The sequence below is a fragment of the Mercenaria mercenaria genome, chromosome 1, assembly GCF_021730395.1.
Source record: "Mercenaria mercenaria strain notata chromosome 1, MADL_Memer_1, whole genome shotgun sequence".
In the NCBI taxonomy this organism is placed as follows: Eukaryota; Metazoa; Mollusca; class Bivalvia; order Venerida; family Veneridae; genus Mercenaria; species Mercenaria mercenaria.
In genome coordinates, this window is record NC_069361.1 from 107,635,683 (window position 1) to 107,660,018 (window position 24,336).

The following is a 24,336-nucleotide window of genomic DNA, read 5'->3' on the forward strand; positions in this document are numbered from 1 at the left end:
AGTTAAAATTATGACTACAAAAATAGCTACAACTGTAACAGGGCTTTTCATTCTTATATAACAGAGGCCGATATTCGGCCACCTCCCAATTCAAAAATATAGTCTTTTTTCCCAACTGTGGCAGAGACACTTCCCAAAATGCAAGGTAAGATATCCCAAAATCACGCTAACAGATGGTTTAGATTTTGTTTACATTTTAATATTTCCGGAGAAAACGTCTGTCTGCTATCAATTTTTTGTCGCACAGTGAGTCTATAGCCTAACAGGGCTCAGTACCACATTTTACACATTACTAGTCTAAGCTGTTATGTTCCGTGAAAAATTTAATTTGTCTTTTGGTGTTTACTTCCAGTTGATAATTTTTCCAAAATGTCACATAACGAGAAATACTACAGTAAATCTTTCAAACGCGTGACAGTATCAAAAGAAAATCAGAGGTCATTGTTCGACTGTGGGGTAAAAAAATCCGTAAAATCTAGGGTATTTTATTTTTCATACTTCAAAATTCACAATTCAGTTATTTCAAATCTAATCACAGGTCCATGTCTCTTTGTTTGACATCTTTAAATTTGTTAATAAAGTGCTGTAAAAATTAATTTAAAGTTGAAAATACTTATTACTATTCAAATTTATACACTAGTACCCATCGTTCGATCCCAAACTGGACAATTATAGCGCATAACAGGGGTTCTACTAGACCTGAAAACCCAAGAGTCCCAGGACCCTTGGGTCCAAATTTTATAGGGTCCTTTGTCCTGTCCCAACACGTCGATATAATTGACTATATTTTCTCGTAATTATAGTAATACATAGATCTCTAGCTAATAAAACAATAAAACCAAGATCATGTTACAGCATAATAAAAAATGTCTGTTTCAGGTCATAAGTCTCAGGTTGTAAACTAATATTCATCAAAATTCATGTTATTTTGATTAGGTTTTTCTTTAATATTTCATATTATTTTTTCATAACAGAAAAATGTTATAACACTGTAAAAATGTATCCAAAATGTACTATCCGGATATTGGTATACTTTCGGAATGTCATCTGAAAGTAGCTTTTGCTAAGTTTACTTATTGGCCCACTATGTTAAACCAGAGATAGTTCCTCAAATAATGATGCTACTTGTCATTAAAAATTGCATTGAAAGTCAGTTTTCCAAAATTCCTTAAGATACAAATTTTATTTTAACACTGACTTTAAATAAAATAAAATTTGTATGACTTTAAATAAAATAAAATTTGTATCTGACTTTAAATAAAATAAAATTTGTATCTTAAGGAATTTTGGAAAAATTGCATATGACATCGGGTGTAATTAGACTCGCGAACGGACATTCAAAACTTATTTTTGCTTTCGAAATACATTTAAATTTGTGGATTTTCTTGTTGAAATTACGGTACAATCACTAAACAATGGTCTAATTTAAAGTTTGCATGAAAAAATCTTACAGGGCACTTTCAACATGCTCGGTAATCTGCTGGTCGCTTACGGATAATTTAATAATCAGCGCCTTTTTGACAGTACACAGGATCAATATGCTTTATCAATTAATTTTAACACTTAATTGTTTCTTGTTACCTATGTGCACTCGCCGTGACGTAACTTGCTGATAAAACAATCTGCGAGGCATGTCTACAGGATAAAGGGCGGAATTTAGCAGAAGATCAAAGGCAGGAGGGCATGACCGCGAGTGTTTATTTTGAATACATGACGTGTTTATCGGACATAGTTAATACTGTAGGAAATGAATGACAAGAGAAAGGATTATCAAAGGAAAATGCCTCCGGATCCAGAGTGATGCATAGGCAAGTATCATGCCGGGTCCTTTGAGCGTATTCTGAAAATCTCCGGGTCCAGACCAAGAGATTGAATCAACGACAAGGGAGGTAACTTGTTGTCCAAAACCAATGAAATGCACTCTGGGGTTTGTAATATCATTCAAGCTTCAAAATTGTTCACTAAAAATTAATTAAGTCAGATTTAAAGCAGGAAATCCAAAAATATTGAAAACATGTAACAATTTCTACAGGACGTTCATATTTTACGGGGAAAAAAAACATGCGAAAAACGTTTCGGCCTGCAAAATTATGCAGATGTATTGATAGAATATTGCAGATGGCAGGCATTTAAATATATAAAAAAGATCGTTCAAAAGACGAATACATATTAATCACCTGATGTGGGTAAGCCTAGTTTTGAAAGGCGGTCTCGTAATTTAACTACAGTTAATTTCCGAAGATCACTGATTTCCGTGCCGGAGGTCGCCATATTTGTTGTTATTGTCGTGTTCGACGAAGAAATCCGAGAAGTCCCGTATTGAGCCCAAGAAAGTGCGAAAGGCCACAGGTGGCAAAGGTAAATAATCCGCCAGGTGTCGCAAATTACAGGTGACTCACTTGTGTTGACAGTCATAAAAATATATAGCGATATAGAATATGTGTAAGTTACTGCGTATTGAATGAGTAAAATCTAGTTGTGTATCACATTATATAGATCTAAAGTGAGTTATCATTTTGCCAAAAAAAACTCATTTCCAAGTATACAGTGTCATCTATAAGATCTATTTACTTTGTTTGGTATGTGGATATTCATAATTTTAACATGTCCAAAACATTGTGGAATGATACTTACTTCACTTGGGTATTAATTATATTTTACTCGGACTTTATCATAGACTCCCTGTGTAAAATCTCAAACTTTTAACTAAAATAAAGGTATTACATTGAAACAATATTTCAATGAAACTTCAAAGTTTTGTTGTCTGTAGCATCATCTGGGACATGTGCAGTGAAAAATCTTAATTTGATTTCTAAAGTAGTGTGATATTTATTTCTAAAGTCACTATATGTTCATTGTAAATATACTTCGTTATACCCAAGTGGAAACTGGCAGGTACTCGAAAATGCTGCTCTCTGATTGGTCAATTAGAACCCCTAATATACTGTGATGTCATGATAAAGTTATGAATTGCAGTTGTCTTCAGTCAAGTTCAGGTTTTATAACAATATAAAAAGGAATGTGACCTGTCTTCTGATGAAGCACGGGCAAGCTAAATACTAATATCATGAACTGATTTCATATAAATGTGTATATATTTTACATACTTAATGAAATTTGGATTTATTTGCAACTATTCTAGCATAAAATTGCTTTCTTGTCACTTCTCAGGTATGTTTTAACAGAAGTGAAAATGTGTGTTAACAGAGAGATTCTCGCACTTGCATGCTGTTAAAACACCTTTTTATGAATACAGGCTGACTCGGACCATGGCTGATTTGGACCAAATTTACTTGGCTTATTCGGCCCAAATTGTTTAAGTTTTCCTGACACTAATGTCATGAGTAAGAATAGAATTTATGAGTATTAAGTCTGATGCAAAGAATAATTAAAGTCCTTAAAGTCCTTATTTAAATGCATTTTAGTTTGTCAAAACTTCTTACCTGCTTGTACGGTGTATATCTTATGTCCTTACTTCAAGTTAAAGCTCTATATAAGCTATAATCAACATTATTTTCTGAAAATTGCTGAACCATCCAAAATTTATGGTCATTATTGAGAAAAAAGTTTGTGGTCTGAATCAGCCAATGTATATGGTCATTATCTACTTTTATTCTAAGTATGTGGTCCGAATCAGCCAAAATATTTGGTCCGAATCAGCCACGGTCCTAATCAGCCACGGTCCGAATCAGCCTGTTTCCCTTTTTATATATGGGTGTTCCTTGGCAAAGTGTAAACGTATAGGAAGTGTCTAGGGGTATAGATCCGTAGATCCAAGTTTTTAAGTGAACACTGGTTAAGTCTTATTTGTTCTTTCATTTTCAACAAAATTAAAGATATAAATAACCCTAAATCTCTAAAAAAAGGAGGTCCGTACCCCTAGAAAACCCCTAACATGCTTGTCGAGAGGTACGGACCCGTACCTCTAGAATCAGATTCTAGAGGTACGGATCCGTACCCCTAGACACTTTCAAACGTATAACGACCCCAAAACGGATAATTCAAAATGAAATGATGTCAACTTGAAAAAACAATTCAGACATTCCCAAGCATTTCATAAAAAATTAATTACGTTGAGGTATAATGTATTCATTTATTTTTTTTTACGCGTTTTATGCCAGAATAGCGTTAGCGTATGTTCATTTCATGTTATAACATCTTCGTAATCCCTCGGGATACATTGGTACCCTAGCTAGGGCTCGGGCACCAACCAATGCCTTGAGATTCTGTAGATGTTATAACACGAAAAAACATGCGTTTTCCCTACATTAACATTTGCTGTTTTACTGGTGTATGTCCAGTTTAAGAGATGCATATATTATAGGTTACATACTACAGGTAACATATATCCCGGTACAACCTCATTTCATGGCCTAAGGAATCTTCCGGTCAGTGCTTGTAAACAATATTAACATCTGAATCATTTGACAGAAAATGCTTACTAGAACTCATATATTATCAAAAGAGTATATTTATCTGATAGTGAGTATAACCAAAAAAACAAAATTCTGAGACACAGATGACTGTGTTAACAAGAACACCACTTTTTAATAAATTCATTTGATGAAAATTACACATTAAACCAAAAGAAATATTATGTTATAGATCAAGACATTTTTGTACAAAAGTATACAAAGATAATTTGAAATGCTTAAATGTATACATGTACTGATTACTAATGTTTTTAAGCATAAATTTTTGTAAAGAATAATGGAGAGGCTGCATTTTTGGTACCTATATTTTTCAGCCAAACTGAAACATAATTGCAGTTATCCACACAGATTAGATGTGCATATTTCAAATGTAAAATACTTAGATATGTAGATTTACTTGATGAAGCAACTCACTCTGGACCTATACTGAAACATTTTGAGCAGATGTTTTTCTTTATGCCTAGGGTTTACTATGTATATATATGAGCCGTGCCATGAGAAAACCAATATAGTGGGTTTGCGACCAGCATGGATCCAGACCAGCCTGCGCATCCGCGCAGTCTGGTCAGGCGCCATGCTGTTCGCTTTTAAAGCCTAATGGAATTGGAGAAACTGTTAGCGAACAGCATGGAGCCTGACCAGACTGCGCGGATGCGCAGGCTGGTCTGGATCCATGCTGGTCGCAAACCCACTATGTTGGTTTTCCCATGGCACGGCTCATATATGTGATACATTAGTATCCAAATCATCTTAAACCATTCTTAAGTTTCTATTATCAAATACATGTTGATTCATCAGTTTACACAACTAGCCAGTTCTGTTTAGTTTTGATCACACAGTTCATAACTAATTTTAAGTTCATTTATCATATTTTTTCATTAGTTTTTATCACAACCTGGAGTTGTTAAGGCATAATATATCACATTTAGCTTTAACCCTTAGCCTGCTAAATTTCGAAAATGGACTGGTCCATCATTCAATTTGGGCAGTACCACTTATCATTCAAAGGGGTGTTCACTGATCTTGGTCTGCACTGGTCGCAAAGGCTGAATCACTTGCTGCCGTCGGCAGGCTAAAGGTTAAATTTTGAATTGAACTGTTTTATAGTTAGAAAATTTGTGTGTATTATAACTTATTATGTTATTTTTTTCTGATGTATATTTCAGGTAACTGTTTTCATTGAGAGGAAACATACCTTAGCAGCTATCTAACTGAGTGTAATACAGTATGGCATCAGCTGGTGGAGAAGAGCAGTATGACTTTATTTGGAAAGGTAGGGGCATATAATAATATATAGTGGAAGTCTTTGAAATCAACTTGTTGCCATTTAGGAATGTAACAAACTGTAAATTTATACTCTAGAAGGTCTGTTAACTTTATAAAAAAAAATCTAGAGAAGACTTGCACTGGTGTATATTATTTTGCTTCAAGTTTTAGATGCTTATTTCAGTAGTTTTGTCCTATTTTGAAATAATAGAAAAACCCTGTCAAATCTGCTTTGTAAGTAATTCTTGTTTAGACAATAAATACTCGAAATTCATAATATAACTCTAGATAATGAAGTCTTCACTTGCTAGTTAGGATATATTAACTTCAGACATAATATGTGTCCAAATGCTGTTATTCACTGGCATTCGCAAATGTGCAAGGTTTGAAAACTGATATTTCATTGCAGTTGTATTGGTTGGAGATTCTGGGGTTGGAAAAACAAACCTCTTGTCAAGATTTACGCGAAATGAATTCAACATGGAGAGCAAAAGTACCATTGGTGTGGAATTTGCTACCAGGTATATATTAGCTTTTGCTTTCAGAGAGAGACATAACCAAAGGTCACATTTTTAATGGGAACTTTATTAAAGTAGGCCAGAATGTTCATCTTGATGATATCTAGGTCAAGTTCGAAACAGGGTCACGTGCGGTCCAAAACTAGGTCAGTAGGTCTAAAAATAGAAAAACCTTGTGACCTCTCTAGAGGCCATACGTTTCAATGGATCTTCATGAAAGTTAGTCAGAATGTTTACCTTGATGATATCTAGGTCTAGTTCGAATCTGGGTCACGTGCCAACAAAAACTAGGTCAGTAGGTCAAATAATAAAAAAACCTTGCGACCTCTCTAGAGGCCATATTTTTCATTGGATCTGTATGAATATTGGTCAGAATGTTCATCTTGATTATATCTAGGTCAAGTTAGAAACTGGGTCAGTAGGTCAAATAATAGAAAAACCTTGTGACCTCTGTAGAGGCAGTATTTTTCATGGGATCTGCATGAAAATTGGTCAGAATGTTCATCTTGATGATATCTAGGTCAAGTTCGAAACTGGGTCAACTGCGGTCAAAAACTAGGTCAGTAGGTCAAATAATACAAAAAAATCCTTGTGACCTCTCTAGAGGTCATATTTTTCATGGGATCTGCATGAAAATTGGTCAGAATGTTCACCTTGATGATATCTAAATCAAGTTTGAAACTGGGTCACATGCGGTCTAAAACTAGGTCATTAGGTCAAATAATACAAAAACCTTTTGACCTCTCTAGAGGTCACATTTTTCATGGGATCTGCATGAAAATTGGTCAGAATGTTCATCTTGATGATATCTAAGTCAAGTTCGAAACCGGGTCATGTGCGAATAATAGAAAAACCTTGTGACCTCTGTAGAGGCCATATTTTTCATGGGATCTGCATGAAAATTGGTCAGAATGTTCACCTTGATGATATCTAGGTAAAGTTTGAAACTGGGCCACATGTGGTCAAAAACTAGGTCAGTAGGTCAAATAATAGAAAAACCTTGTGACCACTCTAGAGGCCATATTTTTCAATGGATCTGTATGAAAGTTGGTCTGAATGTTCATCTTGATGATATCTAGGTCAGTTTTGAAACCGGGTCAACTGTGGTCAAAAACTAGATCACTAGGTCTAAATATAGAAAAACCTTTTGACCTCTCTAGAGGCCATATTTTTCAATGGATCTTCATGAAAATTGGTGAGAATGTTCACCTTGATGATACTAGGTCAAGTTCGAAACTGGGTCACGTTCGGTCAAACACTAGGTCAGTAGGTCTAAAAATAGAAAAACCTTGTGACCTCTCTGAAGGCAATATTTTTCATGAGATCTTCATGAAAATTGGTCAGAATGTTCACCTTGATGATATCTAGGTAAAGTACAAAACTGGGTCACATGCCTTCAAAAACTAGGTCATTATGTCAAATAATAGAAAAACCTTGTGACCTCTCTAGAGGCCATATTTTTCAATGGATCTTCATGAAAATTGGTCAGTATTTTTTTCTTGATAATATCTAGGTCAAGTTCAGAATTAAGTCACATGAGCTCAAAAACTAGGTCACTATGTCAAATAATAGAAAAAACGACGTCATACTCAGTTCATGTGGGGACAGGTGAGCGATCCAGGACCATCATGGTCCTCTTGTTCAAAAAAGATACCTTTATCTCTGGAAAATTTAAAAACTATTATCTTTAAAGAAAATGATTTTCTTTTTAACCCCAGTTACACATAAAAAAGAGCAGAATATAGTTTTAAAGGAGTACAGGTCTGTAAGTCTGTCTGCAGTTCCATTACCATAGGCGTAGGAGCGAGTTCAACTTTTGGGGGGCCAAACCATTTCAACGGGGAGAGAGGGGGGGGAAGCAAGAGATCCCCGGTGCATTCATGACAAAGCGCCTTGTCCAGGGAAAAATGGGCCTTAGGCCCCTCAAGCCTCTGCGTTTTAGCAATCATTGAGTTATTATGATGATACGCATAAGACTAGGCGCCGAACTGTCTGCGGCTTGTATCTTAATTGGGCAAAATATGTATTGTTCTTATCGTGTGCCACTTTTTTACATTCTTCTGTTGAAGCCCTGGACATGCAATAAAATAACGCTGATAAGTCTTATTGTGATATAAAGTAGTGGAAGTATCATTTCCCTTGAATGGACAATGAAAAACGTAAATACATATCGTTTACAAAATACTTACATCGTTTTTGCAGACGCTCAAACTGGAACTGTAGTGACTGTGCTCAATATTATATTCTTTTTATAAAATGTAATCAAACAATCCTCGGCGCATACAGGTTTTCAATACACATCTTATGGAAAGAGAGAAGTCAGTCAGAGTGCAAGGAAAGGCCAAATGCAAATCAGAAATCAGTTTGAAAAGAGTTATATGATACAAAGTAAATGTTATATTAGACTGCAAGTTATATCTCTTTTCCAAAATATTGGAGGGGCCAAACTATAGTTCGGCCCACCCTATCTTAGCTTTGGTGGGGCCTGGACCCCCCCCCCCCCCCCCGGCTCCTGCGTCTATGATTACTTGCAGTGTGCTGTGTTTTTAAGCAAAAAAATCATACCTATTTCATTAAACAAACAACTGTTCCATCGTCCATTCTAGAAACATACAGATAAAGGGTAAGACAGTGAGAACACAGATCTGGGACACAGCAGGCCAGGAAAGATACAGGGCTATCACAAGTGTGTAAGTAGTTTCTTCAAGTACAGTTTAACCTGTTTATAGCGGTCACCAAGGGACTGACTGAAAGTAACAACCGTAAAAACTCGAATATATTACGCAGGTTTTTACATTTTTAGCTCATCTGATTTTTTGAAAAAAAAATGATGAGTTATTGTCATCACTTGAGCGGTTGTCGGCGTCGGCGTCGGTGTCGGCGTCGGCGTCGGCGTCTGCGTCGGCGTTGCCTGGTTAAGTTTTATGTTTAGGTCAGCTTTTCTCCTAAACTATCAAAGCTATTGCTTTGAAACTTGGAATACTTGTTCACCATCATAAGCTGACCCTGTATAGCAAGAAACATAACTCCATCTTGATTTTTGCAAGATTTATGGCCCCTTTTGTACTTAGAAAATATCAGATTTCTTGGTTAAGTTTTATGTTTAGGTCAACTTTTCTCCTAAACTATCAAAGCTATTGCTTTGAAACTTGGAATACTTGTTCACCATCATAAGCAGACCCTGTACATCAAGAAACATAACTCCATCTTGCTTTTTGCAAGAATTATTGCCCCTTTTGGACTTAGAAAATCAGTTTTCTTGGTTAAGTTTTATGTTTAGGTCAGCTTTTCTCCTAAACTGTCAAAGCTATTGCTTTAAAACTTGCAACACTTGTTCACCATCATAAGTTGACCCTGTACAGCAAGAAACATAACTCCATCCTGCTTTTTGCAAGATTTATGGCCCCTTTTGGACTTAGAAAATATCAGATTTCTTGGTTAAGTTTTATGTTTAGGTCAACTTTTTCTCTTAAACTATCAAAGCTATTGCTTTGAAACTTGCAACACTTGTTCACCATCATAAGCTGACCCTGTACAGCAAGCAACATAACTCCATCCTGCTTTTTGCAATAATTATTGCCCCTTTTGGACTTAGAAAATCATTTTCTTGGTTGAGTATTATGTTTAAGTCAACTTTTCTCATAAACTATCAAAGCTATTGCTTTAAAACTTGCAACAGTTTTTCACCATCATAAGTGGACACTGAACATCAAGAAACATAACTCCATCCTGCTTTTTGCAAGAATGATGGCCCTTTTTAGACTTAGAAAATCATGGGTAGGACAATATTTCTATTACACAAAAAAAAATCAGATGAGCGTCAGCACCCGCAAGGCGGTGCTCTTGTTTTTTTCATTGTCAGAAAGGGGTGCAAATTATACACCGAAGTAGAGCTTCAACATTTTTTCTTAGTTTGATAGCATGAAAATACCGCCGAAAATCGGACATTTTTTGTAATTTTTGTATGCTGTCTGCTGTTTACGTTATTTGCACCTCCTATTGAAGAGTGCTTTTGGCTGGGTCTAAAAGCAGGTACGGTGCTGATTGTAAACAAAATTCTCAGACTGTTTTTGGATGCATATTATATTCCAATATATGTGGTTTTCCCAAGATTTTGATGCAAGATCAGGAGTGCGTAATATACACGCTAGCATAATATGTTCGAGTTTTTACGGTACTGTGGATAGGTGACCACTTACATTTATAATTAAAAAAAAACACCCAGTTACAAATGAGCGGCGCCATGAGAAAACCAGCATAGTGGGTATGCGACCAGCATGGATCCAGACCAGCCTGCGCATCCGCGCAGTCTGGTCAGGATCCAATGCGTTCGCTTTTAAAGCCTATTGGAATTGGAGAAACTGTTAGCAAACAGCATGGAGCCTGACCAGACTGCGCGGATGCGCAGGCTAGTCTGGATCCATGCTGGTCGCATACCCACTATGTTGGTTTTCCCATGGCACGGCTCAAATTACATTCAATTACTCTGGAATGTACTTTAATTGCAATTAGTTATAACTGCATGTAATTACCCCAGGTCTGGACCATTATTTCATTTTTTTATGCAGGATATCAGCATTGGTTTAAAACTTAATTATGCTTATTATTGATACTGTCATGTTAATGATTTTATGGATTTTAACTTATCAAGGTAAAAAATTGGGAATTTTGCTTGTTTGTTGAGATTAAAGTTACTTTGCGGATTGGTGCAAACACAAAGTCCATGAAAATTAATCTCCTACAAATACTTGTGATATTTAAAGTATGCATTTAAACAAATTTTTACTCATGAAAGTCTTTTGGGGAAGTGCATAACTAGGGACATACGAAGAAATTAAAAATCTTTTGACAATGATGAATGTTTAATAAAACATAAACACTAAGTAAGATATGGTGAAGTCAAAAACCTTTAACAATGATGAATATTTGTTAGAAAGAAATAAATACTAATAAAGATAAGGCTCAAGTATTAAACATAGTCATGCTTTACATAAAGGGTTAACCCTTACCCTGCTAAATTTCTATAATGAACTTGTCCATCTTTCAGTTTGGACAGTACCATTAACTGTTAAAAGGGGTTCATACCAAAAAGACACTGACTGAATGGCGAGCAGTGCAGATCATGATCAGACTGCATGTATGTGCAGGCTGATCATGATCTGCACCGGTCGCAAAGGCAGAATCATTCGTGTCCTGCATGATAAGGGTTAAATTTGATTTTTCACCTTGTTTGTGAGTAGATGTTGATTTTTTATTTGAAACACAGTGAATGACTCATACTTGCACATATTATTTAATTTTTAGCTCCACTATTCGGGGAATAGGGGGGCTATTCTACTTGTCCCGGTGTCGGGTGAGCTTTCTTGGTTAAAGTTTTTCGGCAGCCTTTGTTTTTCTGTCATATCTTTGTTACTATTGCTTATATCTTACTGTAACTTCACATAAACATTGTCCAGCATACAAACAAAATATATGCAGGGGCTGGGCCCATTATACCCAAGGTCAAGGTCACCAAGGTGTTATACTTAGGTTATTTTTAAGATTAAAGTTTTTCGGCAACCTTTGTTTTTGTGTCATATCTTTGTTACTATTGCTTATATCTTACTGTAAGATCACATAAACATTGTCCAGCATACAAACAAAATATGTAAAGGGGCTGGGCCCATTATACCAAAGGTCAAGGTCACCAAGGTGTTATACTTAGGTTATTTTTAAGGTTAAAGTTTTTCGGCAACTTTTGGTTTTCTGTTGCTTCTATCTTACTGTAACTTCACATAAACATTGTCCAGCATACAAACAAAGTATGTGGAGGGGCTGGGCCCATTATACCCAAGGTCAAGGTCACAAAGTTGTTATACTTGGAATTATTTTCAGGTTGAATTTTTTTGAAAGCTTTGTTTATAGACATATCTTTGTTCTTTAAAAGATAATGACTTGAAATTAAAACTATTTCTATGTAATGTGTATTACAATACCCATAACTCAAATTGTATTTTTGACAGAATTATGCCCCTTTTATACTATAATTTTTTTTCGGCAATCTTTGCTTTCTTGATGTTACTTTAGTACAATATAAGATAAAGACTTGAAAATTGAAATGTATCTTTATCATCATCACCTGCATGAGTGGCAACAATCCCCATAACTCTGATTTGTGTTTTTGACCAAATTATGTCCCTTTCGTACTTAAATTGTTTGACAATCTTCGTTTTCTGGACATAACTTTAATACTATATAAGGTTATGACTTTTGTTTTTATCATCAGCATCTGCATGTGTGGTAACAATCCCAGTAACTCTAGTTTGTGTTCTTGACAGAATTTTACCCCTTGATGTATCTTCCTTTTAAAGTAGAGGTCTCTTATTGAGACATATATTCATTTTACTGTCAAATCGCTGAATAGTGGAGCGCACTGTCTTATGGACAGCTCTTGTTACGCATCTTATGTGAAAGATTTAGGAGGCAGTGTCTGTCCATTTGTCAGTCCATCACACTTTCTTGTGTACCCAACTCCTCCGACATTTTCCATCCTGTGAAATGAAACATGTTATACATCATCGACATGAAGCAGACATGCCCTTTATTTCGTTACTTTTATGTCCAGTTATATTTTATGGAGTTATGGCCCTTTTAAGAATTTGAAATTTTATAGCTACATCAGACCATTATGTATTCAACTCTTGCAGTTTCTTTCCAAATGAAACTTGGTGTACATCACCAACATGATGAAGTAGACATGCACATATTGTGGGAACTTTCATGTACAGTTATTTTTTTTTAGAGTTATGGCCCTGATTTTGATTTAGAAATATTACTGCTACATCGGAACATTGTGTACTCAACCTCTCTTACAGTTCCCATCCAATTGAAATGAAACATCAGAACATCAACTACACATGCAGTTCTTTTAGCTCGACTATTCAAAGAATAAGTAGAGCTATCCTACTCACCACGGCGTCGGTGTCGGCGTTGGCGTCACACCTTGGTTAAGTTTTTCGTACCAGTCCACATTTTGACAAAGTCTTTTGAGATAAAGCTTTGAAACTTTCAACATTTGTTTACCATCACCATGACCAGTTATAGGCAAGAGCACATAACTCCATCATGGATTTTGGCTGAATTATGGCCCCTTTTGACTTAGAAATCATGGTTAAGTTTTTCATACCAGTTCATATTTTGACAAAGTCTTTTTAGATAAAGCTTTGAAACTTTCAACACTTGTTTATCATCACCATGACCAGTTATATGCAAGAGAACATAACTCCATCCAGGATTTTGGCTGAATTATGGCCCTTTTTGACTTAGAAATCTTGGTTAATTTTTTGTACCAATTTATATTTTGACAAAGTCTTTTGAGATAAAGCTTTGAAACTTTCAACACCTGTTTACCATCACCATGTCCAGTTATAGACAAGAGTACATAACTCCATCAAGGATTTTGGCTGAATTATGGCCCCTTTTGACTTAGAAATCTGGTTTAAGTTTTTCGTACCAGTTAATATTTTGTGTAAAGTGTTTGACGTATGGCTTTGAAACTTTTATCACTTGTTCAGTATGGTTATTTTTCTGTAGTTAGTGGCCTGTTGTTGACTTTATTTATTATTCTATCAAATATTTTCAGGGGGCATGTGTCATACAATGTTAACATCATTCCTGTTGCTGTATTGTTGTACATTTTCCATTTTGTTGTGTTCATTTTCCTTTTATTTTCTGTTCCAACAGGTATTACAGAGGGGCTGTAGGAGCATTAGTTGTGTTTGACATCAGTAAAATGTCATCGTTTGAGAATCTAGACAAGTGGCTAGGAGAGCTGAATGAGCACGCTGACCCACACTGCTGTATCATGATTGTAGGAAATAAAACTGATCTGAAACACCTTAGAGCTGTCAGCTCAGAAGAGGGGAGGTCATTAGCAGGTATAGTGCACCATGAATTTTGATCAAAATTTAATTTAAACTTGTTTAAAAAATAAGCTTTTCTCTATTTTTGAAAATGTGTAATTGTTTGCTATTTTTCAAAGAACAAATATGTCAATTTCACGGCCTCCCAGTGGTTCTGAAATAGTCACCATTGTTTTCTGAAACACTTGCTTCAGAGCCCTCTTGTAATTTCTGCAAAATTCTAGTAAAATTTAGTTGCCAGTTTCAAACTACTGTCACCATTTCCATGCCTGTATCACATTTTGCAACAATTATAAATTGTATATGGTCAAGAATATTCAAGGACAGCAGTTGTTCTTGCATGCATGACAGGATATGCCTGTCTTTTTGTCAGTTTGTTTGTTTTATACAGCATAGAAAGCATGGTTTGTTTGGGTGTGAAAGACCAGTAGTTCCTTAGTAACTTGAAAGACCCTTGTTTTTATGCATAATTTTAAAAGAGATATGGTTTGTTAAATTGTATTCATGAACTGAAAAAAAAAGTTATACATTATTTCTCACTCAGGATAGCATTTTTTGGTCAGACTGTTTTAGCTGAATTGTCTCAGTTTGGCTTCATAGTTTTAACTTTCTGAAGTATTTATTTTACTGGACAACAAGAGCAGTATTTTTACCCTTAGACATAGAAATAATGGCCAAACAAAAGCAGTTTATAAACACATTCTTATTCTTAATTTCTACTTCATGAATATTTGGTGTGCTGCAGGTATTAGGTTCTAATAGTCATGAACCAAGAACTTGCCTCCAGATTTGTGAGATTTTTTTGAATTCTTGAACATGCTTTCATTTTTTAGTAATTATAAGTGAAAAAATATGGTGATACAACCACTACTTATGAAAACACTTGTATAGCCTGTGGAATACATAAAAAACCGATGTAATGCTTTAGTCAAAGAGTAAAAATTTCGGAAGCTTCTCTAGTTCTTTAGCGTGCCAGGTGTGTAGCTTTCATACATGTATGGACTCTTGTTTGTATGGTAGTAATTATGTCTCCCCCAGGAGACATATTGTGCCCTGTCCGTCCGTCCGTCCGTCTCTCCGTGCGTCCTTCCGTCTGTCCCTACATCACACTTCATTTCCAAGCAATAACTGGAGAACCATTTGACCTAGAACCTTCAAACTTTATAGGGTTGTAGGGCTGCTGGAGTAGACAACCCCTATTGTTTTTGGGGTCACTCTGTCAAAGGTCAAGGTCACAGGGGCCTGAACATTGAAAACCATTTCCGATCAATATCTAGAGAACCACTTGACCCAGAATGTTGAAACTTCATAGGATGATTGGTCATGAAGAGTAGATGACCCCTATTGATTTTGGGGTCACTCCGTCAAAGGTCAAGGTCACAGGGGCCTGAACATTGAAAACCATTTCCGATCATTTACTAGAGAACCACTTGACCCAGAATGTTGAAACTTCATAGGATGATTGGTCATGAAGAGTAGATGACCCCTATTGATTTTGGAGTCACTCCGTCAAAGGTCAAGGTCACAGGGGCCTGAACATTGAAAACCATTTCCGATCAATAACTAGAGAACCACTTGACCCAGAATGTTGAAACTTCATAGGATGATTGATCATGAAGAGTAGATGACCCCTATTGATTTTGGGGTCACTCCATCAAAGGTCAAGGTCACAGGGGCCTGAACATGGAAATCCATTTCCGATCAATAACTGGAGAACCACTTCACCCAGAATGTTGAAACTTCATAGGATGATTGTACATGCAAAGTAGATGACACCTATCGATTTTGGGGTCACTCCATTAAAGGTCAAGGTCACAGGGGCCTGAACATTGAAAACCATTTCCAGTCAGTAACTTGAGAACCACTTGACCCAGAATGTTGAAACTTAATAGGATGATTGGTCATGCAGAGTAGATGACCCCTAACGATTTTGGGGTCACTCTGTGAAAGGTCAAGGCCACAGGGGCCTGAACATTGAAAACCATTTCCGGTCAGTAACTTGAGAACCACTTGACCCAGAATGATGAAACTTCATAGGATGATTGGTCATGCAGAGTAGATGACCTCTAACGATTTTGGGGTCACTCTGTTAAAGGTCAAGGCCACAGGGGCCTGAACATGGAAAACCATTTCCAATCAATAACTTGAGAACCTCTCGACCCAGAATGTTGAAACTTCATAGGATGATTGTTCATACAGAGTAAATGACCCCTATTGTTTTTGGGGTTACTCCGTTAAAGGTCAAGGTCACAGGGGCCTGAACATTGATAACCAGTTCCGATCAATAACTTGAGAACCACTTGACCCAGAATGTTGAAACTTCATAGGATGATTGAACATGCAGAGTAGATGACCCCTATTGATTTTGGAGTCAGTCAATTAAAGGTCAAGGTCACAGTGGCCTGTTCATGTGAAATCATTTTTTGGAAATAACTTGAGAACCACTTGACCTACAATGTTGAAACTTAATAGCATGATTGGACATGCAGAGTAGATGACCCCTATTTATTTTGAGGTCACTTGATCAAAGGTCAAGGTCACAGGAGCCTGAACAGTGACTTGAGAACCACTATGCCAAAAGTGTTGAAATTTAGCGGGATGACTGGACATGCCAAGTAGATGATCCCTATTGCAGCCAACCATCAGTGTCTCTTTGACTTTCGCTTCTGACCCCTATTGACTTCTTGCCTATAGGACTGCATTTGGGGAGACATGTGCTTTTTTACAAAAGCATTTTCTAGATTTTGGTTGAAGAAGCAGAAGTTAGAAGACATGACCCCTGGTTTCCTAGTCAGTGTTACCACTGGGCCACTGATTCCGCTGTCATGTGTTGTTCACCCAGAGGCATGCCTCTTTAAGGAAGTCAGTTATGTCCCCTCTCATGAGATGTTCGCCTGGAAGCATGCCCCTTTAAAGCAGTTATTTATGTCCCACCCTCGTGTTGTTTATCAACAGACTTGCCCCTTTAAAGTGGTCAGTTATGTCCCACTTTCATGTGTTGTTCAACTCGAGGCATGCCCCCTTTAAAGTGGTCAGTTATGTCCCACTTTCATGTGTTGTTCAACTCGAGGCATGCCCCTTTAAAGTGGTCAGTTATGTCCCACTTTCATGTGTTGTTCACCTGGAGGCATGCCCCTTTAAAGTGGTCAGTTATGTCCCACTTTCATGTGTTGTTCAACTCGAGGCATGCCCCTTTAAAGTGGTCAGTTATGTCCCACTTTCATGTGTTGTTCAACTCGAGGCATGCCCCCTTTAAAGTGGTCAGTTATGTCCCACTTTCATGTGTTGTTCAACTCGAGGCATGCCCCTTTAAAGTGGTCAGTTATGTCCCACTTTCATGTGTTGTTCAACTCGAGGCATGCCCCCTTTAAAGTGGTCAGTTATGTCCCACTTTCATGTGTTGTTCAACTCGAGGCATGCCCCCTTTAAAGTGGTCAGTTATGTCCCACTTTCATGTGTTGTTCAACTCGAGGCATGCCCCTTTAAAGTGGTCAGTTATGTCCCACATTCATGTGTTGTTCAACTCGAGGCATGCCCCCTTTAAAGTGGTCAATTATGTCCCACTCTCATGTTATGTTCACCTGGAAACTTGCCCCTTTAAAGTGGTCAGTTATGTCCCACCGTCATTTGATGTGCACCAACAGACTTGTCCCTTTAAAGTGGTCAATTATGTATGGTTCAACTGGAGGCATGCCCCTTTAAAATGGTTAGTTATGTCCCACCCTCATGTAATATGCACCAACAGACTTGCCCCTTTAAAGTGGCCAGTTATGTCCCACCCTGATGTGTTGTTCATATGGGGGCATTTTCCTTTAAAATGCTCAGTTATGTCCCACTTTCATGTGATGTTCACCTGGAAATGCCCCTCTTATGTGGTCAGTGGTCCCACTCTCGTGTAATGTTCTCCTGAAGACATGCCTCTTTAAAGTGGTCAGTGAGGAATCCTTGAGTTACTTTCTAGCCACATGTAGTTGCAGTGTGTACCAATTGAAGTATTTCTGTACCATTTCAGAAAAACACAACTACTCATTCATCGAAACTTCAGCATTAGATAACACAAACGTAGTAGAAGCATTTAACAATTTGTTAGTTGGTAAGTATTATGTTTGTTACGCTAAAAACAACTTAATTTATTTGGCATAAAGCCAAAGACAGCTACTAGTAATTTATGGGGACACAAGTTTGTGGATGTCAAATTTTAAGATGAAATATGTGGAAAGTAAGATTGTCTTGATCTTTTTATCCATGAATTCCATGAAAAGTACTTCTCCATAAATAGTAGTTATCTTGTAAATTTCTTTGCAACATTTTGTTTGTTATTATAGTACTTCAGTTGTGTTTGATTAAATACATGTACAAGATAACAGTTTTGAGTTATAGTTAAAAGGTATTTTTTTTTAATCATTAAAAATAGCACTTTTCAATAAAATGTAGACATATCAGCTACACATACATGTTATTGGTATTTTGTCTAGACTTAAATAAAGTATATTGACCTGATATTGAAACAAATTGATTTATAGCCCTTAGCTATATTATGTAATAGTTATATACATACTTATGCCCTTAAGAGGCAAATTCTTCGTTTTTTTCAAAGTGTGTTAAATATTCAAGATGCACATTTTCAAATACAAGTCTCTATTGTAAATATTTCAGTACAGCAGGACCTGCTGTACTGAAATATTTACAGTGTTGATTGTTTATGTTTTTGCTTTTCCATGATATCCCAGTAGCTACTTTGGTTCCTTCTTTTTACTGTTTACTTCCACATTTGACAGATATTTTCAAATTACAAGTGGAATCACCACCTTCATCGGGGCCTCAACAAGGAGAAACACAGAAATTGGAACAGGAAGTGAAACCAATGGCTGAAGTTGACACATGTGGATGTTAGACTGTTTTTCTGTGGAAGTCTTTGTTGCTGTGTTCAATGATAGTAAATTAGATACATTTTGTAGCAAACAGTTTCCCAGGTTTTGTTATCTGAGAGTGCCAGTTTGTTTATAGGGTTCTATATTTCTTAGTTAAAAACATTAGACTGTGACATGGTCAGCGCAATAGATACCTGGAATAAGTTATACCGTCAGAGCAGGATATTTAACCCTTAGCCTGCTGGCGGCAAGTGATTCTGCCTTTGCGACCAGTGTAGACCAAGATCAGCCTGCACTGTTTGCTATTCAGTCAGTAAATTTTCAGTGAATGCCCCTTTGAATCATTAGCGGCACTGTCCAAACTAAATGATGACCCGTCCATTTTAGAAATAAAGCAGGCTAAAGATTCAAATCACTTGAAGCACATTTCACTATTCCTATGATCTTTTAATTGTAAAAAAAAATGAATGGAGCTGTTAATAGAAAGTTTGATTGCCTTATCCTACTCTACTATTGGTCACAAGTACAAGTTATGATAAAGCTTGACTGTATTGATTCATATAACCTTTCTAGAACACAGCATATGCATAGATACATCTATTTGGTTACAATTTGTAAAGCTACACATGATGCATCTAGGTTTGATTTGATATACTGTATTTATAATAAAGCTGTGCCATGATCCATGTAACCTATAAGAATGAATGTGTTATAAAAAAGCACCATGTGCTTTAGCTAATAAGATCTGCTTATTTTGACTAATTCCAAGTTTTAGTGTCTTAGTGTATTGTTGTTGGTATTTTGCCTTACTTTATTTTTGATATCATTCCAGTTTAATTATGCTGCGGTGGGGGGAGGGGAATGGAGAGGTCATTCAGTTATGCTGTAGTGGGGGAGGGGAATAGGGAGGTCATTCCGTTATGCTACAGTGGGGGAGGGGAATGGGGAGGTCATTCCGTTATGCTGCAGTGGGGGAGGGGAATGGGGAGGTCATTCCGTTATACTGCAGTGGGGGAGGGGAATGGGGAGGTCATTCAGTTATGCTGCAGTGGGGGAGGGAAATGGAGAGGTCATTCAGTTATGCTGCAGTGGGGAAGGGAATGGGGTCATTCAGTTATGCTGCAGTGGGGAATGGAGGGGAATGGGGAGGTCATTCAATTATGCTGCGGTGGGGAAGGGAGGGGAATGGGGAGGTCATTCAGTTATGCTGCAGTGGGGAAGGGAGGGGAATGGGGAGGTCATTCAGTTATGCTGCAGTGGGGAAGGGAGGGGAATGGGGAGGTCATTCAGTTACGCTGCAGTGGGGAAGTGGGGGAATGGGGAGGCCATTCAGTTATGTTGCAGTGGGGAAGGGAGGGGAATGGGGAGGTCATTCAGTTATGCTGCAGTGGGGAATGGGAAGGTCATTCAGTTATGCTGCAGTGGGGAAGGGAGGGAAATGGGGAGGTCATTCAGTTATGCTGCAATGGGGAAGGGAAGGGAATGGAGAGGTCATTCAGTTATGCTGCAGTGGGGGAGGGGAATGGAGAGGTCATTTAGTTATGCTGCAGTGGGAAAGGGGAATGGGGAGTTCATTCAGTTATGTTGCAGTGGGGAAGGAAGGGGAATAGGGGTGTCATTTATTCAGGGATTATATTAATTCGCCAGATGTTTTGCTATGCAGCTGAGTGGAATAATATTTTGTATCTAATTTAGTTGTAAAACCTAATGCTGATATTTTTAGCAAATTCTTTTCAGTATTTTGCTTGCAAAGGCGTATTTTAAGATGCAACATAGAAAAAACTGACACTGACATTTTTATATCTGTTACTTTGACATTTTTGAGAAATAGCTTTCTGCTTCAATATGTTGTTCTCCTTAACAGGGCACCTTTCTTGTCATTTTTTAATAAATAGCTTAATTTGTTTGTTAATCTAGAAAATGTGAACGTCATATACTCAGAGCTTGCAATCACCAAGATCAACATTTGCAGCATAATTGTAATATTTCTATAAAATATGTTTGAAGATTATATGTTAAATACACTCTTCCGAAAAGTAATTTGTTTTCCCCATGTGCTGTGATTTTGCTTATATAAATATTCAACTGTCTCAGATGCACATGTCATCCAGGTATGTTTTATTATGCTGGCTAGATACCAAATCCTTAAGATGTTAGTTTGATCCCCAGTAAGGTATGTGTCCCCTATGATCACAGACATTGTGAAATGTGAAGAAAAAATTTACTGAGTTAGTGACAGAGCCAGAACATGCTTTAAGATAGGAAGTTAGCTTAGTTCTGAAGTATTGACCAAGTTGATACCGATTTATAACATTCTAAAGACATTGCTTTCTGTAGGTACGACCCTTTTAATTTAATGCTGATTAAATACTTTGGTAACATTTTTTTGTCTTAGCGGCAGAAAGGAGGACTTTTAAAATTATATTAATGATCTAGGGCAATCAAATCAAATTCATCTCAGAAATGCTGCACATGTTGACATCTGAGGAGGGTTGTATACTTCAACCTTATTGATATATAAATATTTCAGTGAATACTTTCGAATTGAAAAAAAAAACATGTGATATTTTCTTAAGTATTTTTTGTTTATCAGTTGCTGTTAAACATTCACATGTACATATCATTTTCTCATGAGACTTTCATTGGTGGTTGCTGTTTTATTCTGTTGCCGGGCAACAGGCTTGACATTCCAAGATCTGATTTTACAGATTTATTTTTTATGTTGTTTTCATGTTACTGAGATTTTCAATATGTAAATACTATGGATTTTTCTTGTTGTACAGAATGCTATTTCTGCAGCTAGGTACAAAAATATACATGAAATTTGAAGAAATGTATATATACTACATTATGCTTATATCGGTTGTTGGTCTGTATACTAAAACATACTGCATTTGCAATAATTTTGTTTCAGTATTTCTTACATTGAACAGATTCTGTACCATAGTTTTGTTTTTGCCTTTTTAAAAAAAGAACTCTCAAAAGCTATTTTGTCACAATTTATATATATATATATATATAAGACCTTATTCTTTTCAGGCTATAAAACATTATTCTATACTTTAACTGAACAAGCTTTTGGAAATCTGTATTTTAAAATTTGAAGCTCCATTAAAAAATTGGTATTACACATACATGTTCTGGTGAGAAGATAGTAAAACATTTTGAAATGAGTAAACATGATATTATAGAAATAAAAGAAACCATAGTATTTATGTATTTTTATGTATAGGCAAACAATATGCAGGAACTATTCTTAGTTGGTCACATAGGCTTATTGTACAGTCAACAGCACTTTTCTTTTACAATATGGTATCCACATTTTCTGTACTGCATGCTTTCTACGCCATATTTTTTAAGTTGTTTATGTTAACTTTTCAGAGCTACTTCCAAAACACACATTACGCGCACTTTCCTGTTTAGGTTTTTGCATACCTTTAGATGTTTATGTTTTGTCAGTAAAACAGAGTGTGTCATATATTTTCTCTATTACTGTTGTTAGTTCTGGTGCTATAGAATTCTTAACTTTCCTTAATATGAAATTTGTTTAACAGATGGAAAGTGTATATTGTGTTTTTTGAATGTTATAACATTTAAAAGAATGCATCACAAGGCATTATACATGCATTTAGGCAATTTTCTGTTTGTAACTACACTTTACTTTGTTTATTATTTCAAAACCAAAAGGTTGTAGTGACTTAAGTTGCTTGAACATTGTGTATAGGTTTTGTAGTTTTTACCTAGTTTGCTGATTCTAGATTTTAATGGTATTTTCATTGTTTGAATTTGTGCATATGATATGATTGGACATTCCTTTAAGATTTTAACTTTATCTGTGGAAGAGTATCTTAAAACCGTTTGAGTTGTACGTGTCGGTAGTTGTAAAGTCTTCTGATACATTAGAAGTTTTAAGCACACATTCAAGATCAGGATTAATCTTAACAAAACTAATACAAATTTGGAAATGGATATCCAATGTAATAAAAGTGAAAATGATATTATGTAAGAATGAATAGCATTCTAAGTGTTGAAAGAGCAAAGTGACCTTTAACCAGAACTTGTGACACAAGTTGCAGCAAAAATGCAGACACCAAAAAATACAAGGGTTAAGTACTTAGTAGTTAGATGTGAATAATATCTGCACTATTTACCATAAGTGCATTTCTTTCATTTCAGACAGATAATCTTTTTTAAAATGTTTATTTATATTTACTAAAATTGTACTAAATTTTATTCCACTGTAACTATAACATCAGCCTTTTGATAAATTGTGCTATTTGATGATGTTTTTTTTCCAAGTTATGTATATTTCAAGGATTAAGGGTTGTTGTCATTTATTAGTATATATATCTATGAGTTTGGTTTCATCCAGGATACATCTTCCTGTATTTGGGCTATTTTAATATTTTGTGATTTTCTCTAGAGCATGTCAGATACAATGAATTTTTTAATTTAACAGGGTTTGTGAGGTTTGCAACATGACAAATATTTTTGTTATTTATCGCCCTGCTTTAACACCGATTTTCCTGTCTAATATTGTAATAAACTGTTTTTAAGGTTGTTAAGGTTTTGTGATTGAACTTCTGCTCTTATTGTTTTTTGTATTTTTAAAGAGAATAAAATGGAAAATATATTTTAACAGAAATAGCTTGTGTTATAATTGCTTCCAGTGTCTGTACCAATAAGTACATTACAAGCAAACAACATTCTAATACTAAAAGCTTAATAAAAATTTAAGTCTTAATAATTTGGTCACTTATTATGACTAAGTGAATACCCTTTACTCAGAAACATTAATCTGAATGGGAATAGGCTTTTCCATCTTAATATCTCCTCAACTGTTCGAAGGGTTAAGATAAACTTGCATATCACATCAACACCTCAATAAAGATGATTTGCAGGTTTCCCGTTTATTGGCCACGTCATTCTAGAATACGCATTCCAGATATTGTATGCTGTAGCAAAACATTAAGACATACCAGTGGTTTGCTGTGTCTAGATCCATGTTTGGACTATCGATGGATGTCAACAACTAGAGATAGGCCTATATTAGTGCTCAATGTCATAATATGGATATCAAAAGTCAAAGAAGCTTTATTGATAATTTATGTCTGCTGCATATTTTTCAATGTTTGCTCAATATTTTTTTCAGTCTACTTTTATGGATTTTGAAAGTACTTAGAGTGTCTATACATATGTTAATGAGGTGCTATATCCAGGTTGTATCAAAGTACAAGTTACACAATTTTGATATTACTGTAAGTGCTGTCAGATTTTGAGTAGCAGAGATTTGTTAACAATTTTTCAAACCCATCATGTCCATGGCCAAATGTACATTTTGGTTTTA

The 24,336-nt window shown here is 36.1% G+C and overlaps 3 protein-coding genes across 6 annotated transcripts in view; 2 read left to right on the plus strand and 1 right to left on the minus strand.

Annotated features, from left to right (window-relative positions):
• Positions 1-2,319, minus strand: part of LOC123527324 (splicing factor 3B subunit 2-like) — a 47,785-nt gene extending 45,466 nt beyond the window's left edge. The window contains exon 1 of the mRNA XM_045306714.2: positions 2,178-2,319. Within this exon, the coding sequence (XP_045162649.2) occupies positions 2,178-2,271 (94 nt within the window). The 5' untranslated portion in view covers positions 2,272-2,319. The remainder of the gene's footprint in view (positions 1-2,177) is intronic.
• A 14-nt stretch (positions 2,320-2,333) lies between these two features.
• On the plus strand, positions 2,334-23,634 carry LOC123527332 (ras-related protein Rab-11B-like). Of its 4 annotated transcripts, none has more exons than XM_045306723.2 (7): positions 2,334-2,442; positions 5,600-5,706; positions 6,109-6,220; positions 8,824-8,907; positions 13,940-14,133; positions 18,131-18,211; positions 18,897-23,634. In XM_045306723.2, exons 2-7 carry the CDS (start codon positions 5,661-5,663, stop codon positions 19,010-19,012), a joined length of 633 nt encoding a protein of 210 aa, XP_045162658.1. In that variant the 5' UTR covers positions 2,334-2,442; positions 5,600-5,660; the 3' UTR covers positions 19,013-23,634. The 4 variants fall into 4 exon arrangements, with proteins under 4 accessions (XP_045162658.1, XP_053376018.1, XP_045162669.1 ...); XM_053520043.1 differs by having other exon boundaries at positions 2,340-2,358; XM_045306734.2 differs by having other exon boundaries at positions 2,407-2,503.
• On the plus strand, positions 19,931-20,599 carry LOC123563763 (uncharacterized). Its single transcript, XM_045356775.2, has one exon. It carries the CDS (start codon positions 19,931-19,933, stop codon positions 20,597-20,599), a length of 669 nt encoding a protein of 222 aa, XP_045212710.2.
• Positions 23,635-24,336: the final 702 nt, after the last annotated feature.

Bases quoted from the DNA above. Each gene is read 5' to 3' on its own strand.
- LOC123527332 (XM_045306723.2), top strand. From the start codon at position 5,661: ATGGCATCAGCTGGTGGAGAAGAGCAGTATGACTTTATTTGGAAAG. The intron at 5,707-6,108 runs GTAGGGGCATAT...ATTTCATTGCAG, and splicing joins GTATGACTTTATTTGGAAAG to TTGTATTGGTTGGAGATTCT. The intron at 18,212-18,896 runs GTAAGTATTATG...CACATTTGACAG, and splicing joins ATTTAACAATTTGTTAGTTG to ATATTTTCAAATTACAAGTG.
- LOC123563763 (XM_045356775.2), top strand. From the start codon at position 19,931: ATGGGGAGGTCATTCCGTTATGCTGCAGTGGGGGAGGGGAATGGGGAG.